Source organism: Buceros rhinoceros, unplaced genomic scaffold (assembly GCF_000710305.1).
Source record: "Buceros rhinoceros silvestris isolate BGI_N320 unplaced genomic scaffold, ASM71030v1 scaffold1542, whole genome shotgun sequence".
NCBI lineage: Eukaryota > Metazoa > Chordata > Aves > Bucerotiformes > Bucerotidae > Buceros > Buceros rhinoceros.
The window spans coordinates 1-9,409 of record NW_010400449.1 but is presented as its reverse complement, the minus strand read 5'-3'; the positions used below and the strand labels follow the sequence as shown (position 1 = coordinate 9,409).

At 40.2% G+C, this 9,409-nt stretch overlaps 1 protein-coding gene across 1 annotated transcript in view; it reads left to right on the top strand.

Moving 5' to 3' along the window:
* LOC104489654 (dystonin-like) overlaps nt 1-5,688 on the top strand; it is a gene marked incomplete at its 5' end in the record, with an annotated part of 57,867 nt that extends 52,179 nt beyond the window's left edge. The window contains 4 exons of the mRNA XM_010131840.1: nt 189-388; nt 842-952; nt 3,514-3,637; nt 5,020-5,688. Coding sequence (XP_010130142.1) covers nt 189-388; nt 842-952; nt 3,514-3,637; nt 5,020-5,285 — 701 coding nt within the window. The remainder of the gene's footprint in view (nt 1-188; nt 389-841; nt 953-3,513; nt 3,638-5,019) is intronic.
* Nucleotides 5,689-9,409: the final 3,721 nt, after the last annotated feature.

Below are 9,409 nucleotides of genomic sequence, written 5' to 3'. Positions count from 1 at the left end.
CCTGCTGGCATAAAGTATTAGAATAAGTGAGTTCTGCACATGAACTCTTCTGTGTCCAAAATAAATGCATTACACATTAATGCATTTTATTGATTGTTAAAATGTGTTGGAGTTGGCATGGCAAAAATGACAAACAGCCTTGTGACAATTTTCATATCTGACTAAATTAACACCTTTCTTTGCTGCAGCTAAAGGGAGGACAAATGTGGAGCTGCGTGAAAAGTTCATTTTGGCAGATGGTGCCAGTCAGAGTATGGCAGCTTTCCGACCACGGGGCCGTAGATCACGACCCTCTTCAAGGGGTGCTTCTCCCAACAGATCCACTTCTCTGTCAAGCCAGGCTGGCCAGGCAGCTGCCCCACAGGCTGTTGCTACAAGTACGCCCAAGGTAAGGAGAAATGTACAAAACTTACCAAAGGGGGTATAGATTTTTAAATATTTTTTTTTCTTGCTCCAGCAATATTGGTGCTTTCCCTAGCTGATAGGGAAGAAGTATCTCAATTTTATTTCACAGTCTGAGGAGGGTCCAGTAGTCTTTTTTTGTATTTCCTTTACTATTTGTTTGTGACACAGAAATAGAAGAATTCTTTACATTTAAGGTCCCATGACAGCTAACTGGTAATTTGGGAATTGCTCTAAAAGATCAACAAACCTCTTAATTTCCTTTAAGAAATAAGCTCTGCTATCTCTTAGTTTCAGAACATTTGTCATCAATTCTTTCTAGTAGGTTTTACGTCTACTATGAGATTTGATGTCCTTGTGAAAGCCTGGATATTCTTCTCCATGACATTGTTTCCTTTCTACTGTCCTTCATAATTCGATTTACCATTGTTTCATGCAGACACCCCATCATTTAACACGCAACTATGGTAAACCATGGTTGACAAACAGCAAAACGTCAACTCCTCCTAAGCCACCAGAATCCTCAGACTATCAAGGGTCATCTGCAGAGGTACAGTAAGGACAGAGATTCTAGTCTAATTCTAGTCTTCCTTCACTAAAACTGCCACTTCGCTAACAGTCACTAGAGTTTCAGTGCTTCAAAGCTGCAACATCCTTTGTATATTAATGCATTGTCTTTAGTTTAGATCTTTGTCAAATTATTTCTTTTTTTTTCCCCCAAGTCTTTTTTTTATGTTCTGTTTGTTATGGTTTTTGACTTTTAGGAAAACTCAGCCTCAGTGAATTTGTTTAAAGCTAATAAGTCATAATAGTATGCAATGAAATGTTGAGAAGATGTGGAAAAGTACTTTTTTTTTTTTTAAGAAAAATAAAGCAGTTCGTATACTTTGCAGGTTTCTTTCCTAAAATTGTTTTCTTTGAGTTTATAAAGTATGTAATATTCACAAATGGCAAGAATGAGATTAATAAATCATCATCTCTAGTGCAAAACCACTACATAAAGAATTACCCCATTTCTGTGAAGAAGATGGCACAAAAGACTGCCTGTAATATATAAATTTTTCCAACAAATGAAAGTTTTGTTTAGGGGGTAGTGACTGTTGCTCTAATAAGATAGCTATTTGATGACTTAACAGGAAACGAGCTTTGGTCTCATTTCCAGCCCATGGCTTACAGAGAAATTGCTGGTATAGCAATTAGGGTTGTGCTGGCAATTAAGCTGTATGGGCAAATTTGAATGGGCTTGAAGCCAGAGTGTCTCTCTAATGTCATTACAGTAAGTGAAAGGACTGCAGCTGGATCAGGCTGCAAACTGAGTTGTCTCTTGTAGGAGTTACTCTTGCCCTGGGTTAGACAGAGGGTTCAGTGAGGGGAAGCTTGTGCTACCATCTTCTTTGTTGTATTTGCTTTCAAAATTCTGCACTTTGCCTGTTGCTATTCCTGTGACACCTTCCAGTGCTAAGTTTACGTGACCTTGGCGTGGCTTCGCTCAAAGATGGATAACGAACTTTTTGCTCCCTTCTTTTGTGGCAGTGGGTGCGTTACTTGTGCACACTGCAGGCATTTGTATGTATACAGCACATCAAGCACATGGGGCTCTTGCTTAGAATCATTAACAATAGCACAAAGTTGAGTCAGTTGTCACCTTCTAATATAGTCCTGTATTTTCTTTCATCTCTTAGCTGGTAACTGAATTGTAAGATTAACTGATGGTACTTTAAAGAGCTTATAGACATGGAAATACGTTGTTTTCGTTGAATTACAATGAGGTGAAAGTAGTTGGCATTGATTTCAAATGGGGGCGGTGTATTTCTCGCCTGCTCTTAACAACCGCCAGTTGTTTCAGGGAGTTTCTTTTATGTAAACCACTGTGGTTTAAGATTATGAATGGAATGAGTAGGGTGGGCTAGGCTGTAGTGAATTTCTGTGGCATTCTGCAACATATTCAGCCCAAGAGAGCAGTTAGTTATTTTAGATGTAGACTGCATTTGGGTTTAGAGCAAAACTGAATAACAAGCTTTATCTCCTCCTCTTCTTCTTCCACCAGTGGTTCTGTCCCAGGTACCTTGCCCGAAGTACAGCAGCTTTAGCTGGGATAATGGAGAGCGTTACCTTTCTCCTTATCTTTCCAAGCAGTCTTTGTATAGCAGAGATTTCCAAGGGTGGCTGGATGTTAAGCACTTGTACCTGGCTTTAAAGAGTTTAAAGCTGTGATGTTTAACACCAGAGCCAGCAGATTGTTTGCTCTGAAGCATCTCAACAGTTCCTTTGTTCAGAGGTGCCACAAGTGGTCTGAGCTGGCAGCTGCTAGGCAGGCTCCTGCTGGGCCTCCAGTGCTTAGCTCTAGGCAATTCCCAACACACTCCTCTGGATCTTGGTCTTCAGTATCTTGAAAGGTACTAAAAAAAGGTACCACTGAAAGAAATCTTCCTTTTGGGGCAGATTGTAAATCAAGACTCGTTTTATTTCATAAATGAAAAAGCAGGCAGGGCAAGAGTATGGAGTAGAGACATCTCGGACAATATATTGACAGCAAGAACTTTTTTTAGTCTTGTGTCTTCTTTTTTTTTTTTTCAGCTTTTAGCAAAAGGTTTTCATATTTAGTAGTTTTGGTTTGCCTTCAAAATATCTATAAAACTGAAACAAATGTATTCAGCATGTAAAACCACAGTCAGAATGGTGGAAAGTCAAGCTATGTAGACATAAAACCTCAGCTACTTGTCTCTATTTAAGTCATGTACCATCAACTAATCTTACGTGTTTGACTAATTATAAGAAGGTAGGATTTTTCTTTCTGCATTGCAGAAGAGAGTTTGCATACAAAAAATGCTAAACTACACATAAAGAACGCTGTAACGCTAATGTCAAGCAAAGTGATTTTTTCAGTCGTTCTGCATTTGGACTGCTTCAAATACTAACTGCTAAAGACTGCTCCAAACTTCATATCACAAAAAATGTCTACAGTGACTCAAACCAGTATTTCAGATTCACAGTGAATGTTCTTACAATGATCATAATCTAAACTGTATACTACCTAATACCAGGCCTTACCTTCAGTAGTGACAATTGAAAAAAACATGTCTTTTTTTTTTTCCTTTTCTTTTTGCATAGGGAACACCAATTCAAGGAAGTAAACTCAGACTGCCAGGTTATCTATCAGGGAAGGGTTTCCACTCAGGAGAGGACAGTGGCATCCTGTCAACAGCAGCTACCAGAGTCAGAGCTCAGTTTGCAGGTGAGTGTCTTGACTTTAGAGCTTGATCTACCACTTGGTTCCACCTGAATTCTGAGGGTCACGTCAGGGTGTTAGGGAGATGTCAGAAGAGTGGGAAGGTGTGAAAGTCCTACTGTTTCTACATTAGTATTGTCAAGGATGCACATGATGAGGATAGCGGTCCTCCGTTGACAGCAGCAGGCATATTCAGCTCTGGATGTACAAACTCATGACTGCAACCTTCTTTACAATGGCATCTCCAATGTGTAATGTATCTGCCTAAGGAACTAGGAAAGAAGCATTTACTTAAAAAAAAAGGGAGGGAGCGGTGTTAGTTCTTCACAGTATTCAAGTTAGGCTCAACTCTGATGGAGCGAAGGGATCACTTAGTTGTGATTGTCCATTTCTTTTGAAAAAAGAACTGTAGGGAGCAGCTGTGGATGACCTTACTGATGGAATATCTCATAATAACTTTTAAAATGGTACATGAAAATAGAAAGCAGTAAAGCTGTGCCCTTCCAGGATCCTCAGAGCAGCTCTGTCTAAGGGAGAGGGCTAGATGGTTACAACAGAAGATAGCTCTATCAGCTTTCCCTCACATTTTAAGCTCTGCAGAGCACACTAAGCAGTACTGGAAAATCCCGGTCAAAGAGTACATGACTCTTAAGTTATAGGTGATTTGAAAAATGTGCCACCTAAGATTTCAGTTTTAACTTGGTGTTCCTCACACATGCAGGGAACCAGATCTGCCAAAATCAAAAATATTCAATAAGTAATTGGAAAACTAAGAAAAACCACATTAATGGTTTTCTGTTGAAGGTGCTTTATTGTGTTTTTTTTCTTCATGGCACACTGCCTGGACAGGCTTTCACTTCAGCACGCTTGCTGAGAGCTTGTTTACTCAGTCCTTTGTTTGGAAGAATGTATACTTTGCCTTCATTTACTTGCAGCTTTCAACTGTATGGTTTCGATTTTTTTAAAAAAAGAGGGGTACACATTTAAAAATTGATATATTCATCTGCTTCTCCAAGGTACTTACATAGAGAAATTGTGCACGCTTGAGGAGGCCAGATACTACTGAATTCTTTCAATTCATAGCTGAGAAAATGGCAGGGGAAAGGCTCTGGCTGTGAATATAGTATGCATGTTTAGTAAGTCCAGAAAAGCTGCCAGGATAATACATTTTTAATGAGATGTGCTAGTGACAAATTAACTGTGTCTCAGCATCTAATCTCACATTTCCTTCTCTCTAGTGTGAGAGGCATCGTCTAGCTTGCCTGGCAGAGGTCTAAAGTTTAATTTGTGCAGTGAGGAGTTTTTGGGGTTGCCAAACACCTAGGAAAGACTTCCACACCTTTTCCATCCTTACCTGTAATACTGATGGTTAATTCCTCTCCTTCTAGAAACCAGAAGAACTCCAAGCAGACCTGGAAGCCGAGCAGGAAGCAAGGCAGGCAGCAGGTCAAGTAGCCGCCGAGGCAGTGATGCATCTGACTTTGACATTTCAGAAATCCAGTCTGTATGCTCAGATATGTCAGAGACTGTTCCTGCTACAAGCAGACCGACACCCCGAGCAGGTTCTCGGCCAGGATCAGCCAAGCCTTCTAAAATTCCAACTCCCCAGAGAAGGCCACTAGCCAGCAAATTGGACAAGTCCTTGAAGAGATAATATGATGGGCTCCGTTAAGGTCTTTTACTTTTGCATTAAGTATTTAAGTTGATAAGATGTAAAATATTATGTAGAAATTATTGTGAAATATCGCAAGAGGTGGGTTTTTAATTCTGCAGATGGCCTTATTTGTGTATTTGTCCTCTGATTTTATGTGTATAACTTTTAATAGATTTCTTTTTGTTTATGCCATATCCTGTGAGAAGGGGGAAGAGTTTTAATGTAAACTAACGGTTGTACACAGTAATGTGTAGAAAGTACACTAAAAATAATTGCCGAATGTACAGTGTACTGAATGTACAGTAAGTCTCTGCAACCTCAAACTAGGCCTATCACTATGTCATTAGTTAACAGTAAAGGATACCTCATGATTTTTCTTTAAAAAAAAAAAAAAAAAAAAAAAAAAAAAAAAAAAAAAAAAAAAAAAAAAAAAAAAAAAAAAAAAAAAACAGAATACTAAAAAGCCAAAAGACACAATTACACATTTTGCGCTAAATGAACACTAACGGACGTACGTCAAAACGACTGAGGAATACAAACCCACATTCACAGCACCCTTATTTACACAGCATCTTTCAGAGAACTCAGAGTTAATTACGCACTTGCCAGTACTATGATACTCCAATACCTTGCAGCATTTCTGTGCCATTGCTTTCAATGAGGCCAGACACATTCTGGATATCTGAACTATTATTCTGTAAGAATATCAGTATCAAGTGCATTCATGTAAATGTGAGGTTTTCTTTTGCTTGAGTGGATGGTAGCACTGTAACATTGAACTCATTTTGTATCAAAGCAATTTTGCTTGCAGAAAGCTCTGAAATAAAAACGTCCCTTAACTTTATTTCTGTTGTATTTCTTATTTCACAGGAAGATTATTTTCTGTGTTACATTTTAGGGCATAGATCATCTCAGATGACCAATAATTACCGTAGGAACATAGACTTTAATGTATTTTCCCATTATCAGCAATTGGTTTTTGGTTAGCTACTGTATTTGTTTAATAAAACACTCAATTGCACATACCCGATCATAAGAAAGTGTATGTAATTATTGTGTGTTGACCATTATTTTCTTCATATTGAACTGTGACATTTATGTACCATGTATGAAAGGCATAGAGAGTAATTCAGTTGCTCTTTTTGGCAGTGAAATATTTTTGCCATTCACGGGTTTTTTGAAAGGATTATTAATAGTTCTTTTTCAGTAGAAAAAGGATGCAGCTTCAAGTCGGAGTGCTGTGGAACGGCTGGGTAGATGCCTTAGTTAGTAGTGACATAATCCCTAGAAGTCCAAAATGCTCTTTGATAATATCAGAAAGACTCAAGCAGAATCTGGCCAGCGCAGCAGACCAAATAGTCTCAACCTGACTGGAAAATGCTGTATTTTTAGTAGAGGAATTGTAGGGTAAGACTGGTTTGGGGTTGGTCTGGTAGCATGCCAAAAATGAAGCAGAAGCTCAGTTGATTACGTGCAGGTAAGGATGCTACCTGCATACTTACTGGCAGTATTACCAAGGCAATGTTTTCTGAGTTGTCACAAGAGCTTCCTGCAGACTCACGAGTTTATAAGAAACAAAACCAAAATAATACTCAAAAGATAATCCAATCAAAATCCACTTGTGTCAGCATTGCCTCCAGTGCAGAGTTGTATGAGTGTGGAGGGCAGGCAGTAACCAGTTGTACTGCAGCTGGTTTGGGAGTCAGTGCACATGTGCACTGAATACTAAAATGTCAGTCTCTGCTGCGGTGCTTCATCTTCCTGTTTCACCTCCTCTGTTGCTGCTTTTTGTCCAGCGATTGTTTCCCTAAAACGTTAAAATACATCAGGATGACTTAAGTGCTTTTTGGAACTCCGCAACACCCTTGGATAAAGAGAAGTAGTCTGCTTCTACAGAAGGTCACTAAAGCATGTCTACTGGTCAGCAGGAGAAAGGAATAGCGTAGAATTGAGGTGCTTGTGCGCATAACTTGGCTATAGAAGGCTGTAACATTCTTGGTGCTTTTTCTGACCATAGGACTGGTGGTGAAGGATGTAGGGGTGGCAGATCTGAATCACTCCTATGGCGTAGATGCACACTTCAGTTCCTTGGATCCGAAATGGATGGAGCAGCTCATTCTGCATGATGTAGTGATGGCACATGCCTGAAGAACTTTGTGTGTATGTTGTGGTCTTAGCTTTACACATAATCATTAATTATGCAAATTTCTGAAGTTTTTGTGTTGCTACATTGTAACTTTACAGAAATACTAGCACTGTGACTTCTGAGAAACCCAGTGTCTGTGGCGTATTGAAGCACAGTCCCTAGCTGCCGATCTCAGGTCCCAGCTGCAGGCAATGGACTGACAGAGATTTGGTGATCCAAAGACCCTTTATTAGTGGCAAAACAAGCTTTATATACTCTTTGCTACAAAGCATTGATATGCATCATGTGGCAACGTGTATACCATCACGCGAATACACGTCAACCTTCATGCAACCATCACGTGACAATGTTCTAACTAGCTTCTACTAAACCTAAAGCAAAACAATTCCCATTATCTTATCCGTGCAGTCTCGTTCCCTCAATACCCAAGGCCAAACCTTTGCAGTTGTTGCAACGGCTGCTAGTACACGATGGTGTTCTCTGTATCTGTTCACAAACTCCAAGGCTTACGGCTCACTAAAGCAATAACATCATGGCCTTCTAACTATACTTCACCAACTACCCCCACAAATGTCAGCTGAAATAACCCGAGGACTAAGTGGATTTCTGTGGCTTGTTGGCAAGTGCAAAATGGGAGGCTGAGATGGTACAGTGGGTAAGTTCTTTTATGGGCTTGATAAAATCCTCCAATATCAGAAGCCAAATTAGTAGTAAATTAAACAGGAGTTCTATTTAAAAGCCCTAATCTTTCTCAAGATATTACACCTTACTCAATTACCTTCTTCCAAAACTGATTTAACTGCTTTAGATCGATACTAAGAACTCCCAAAACTAAGACTTTCCTAAATTCTGTTCCCTCTGTTACAAAAACCACACTGACAAAAGTCTGAAAATAAACATCGGATCTTCTGCACCTCTGTTACCCAGGGACAAATCTGCAGAATTTGATGAATAAGGTGTACTGTGAACTTACCAGTAAGTGATAGGTAGCTCAGTTTTAGTGAAGCATTTTTGTAGAGAGGGTGGTATTCAGTTGCTTTCTTCCTGTAACTCAAAAATATTTCTTCTTTGGTATCAGCATAAATGAGAGAGGAAGGATCAGCTCTACAATCACATCCCCACCTTACTCAGTTGCAGGATGTTTTACATAACCTCATCACTGGAGATGCATTTTCTCCCTACCCAGTGTGATGGATGACCATAAGTAGAGTCAACCTTTTACTGTGGCCTAGACTCTTACACCTCTATATTCTGTGATTTTGCACTGGAAAGGAGCCTTTTGATGATCTTAAAGGTCTCTTCCAATCAAAATGAATCTGTGATGGGAAGGGAAGAAGGGTTGGAAAGCCTATGGCTATGAGAATCATATTCTTCCATCATTTGCCAGCAGTCCTGGCTAACCAGGGAGGTACTGATCAACTGGAGGTTAGCAAATGTGACACCCATCTACAAGAAGGGCTAGAAAGAGGACCCGGGGAGCTACACGCCTGTCAGTCTGATCTCAGTGCTGAGGAAAGTTATGGAGCAGATCATTTTGAGTGCCATCATGTGGCATGTACAGGATAACCAGGTGATCAGGCCCAGTCAGCCTGAGAGGCAGGACCTGTTTGACTAACCTGATCTTTTATGACAAGGTGACACACTTAGTGGACAAGGGAAGAGCTGTGGATGTTGTCTACCTGGAGTTCCATAAAGCCTTCAGCGCTGTTTCCCACAGTAGTCTCCTGGAGAAACTGGCTGCCGGTGGGATGGCAAGGGCCAGAGAGTGGTGGGGAATGGAGTTAAATCCAGTTGGTGGCCAGTCACAGGTAGCGTTTTTCAGGGCTCAGTGTTGAGGCCTGTTCTCTTTAACATCTTTATCAATGGTTCGAATGAGGGGATCGAGTGCACCTTCAGTACGTTTGCAGACAACACCAAATTAGGTGGGGGTGTCAAACTGCCTGAAGCTTGGAAGGCTCTACAGAGGGATCTGGACAGG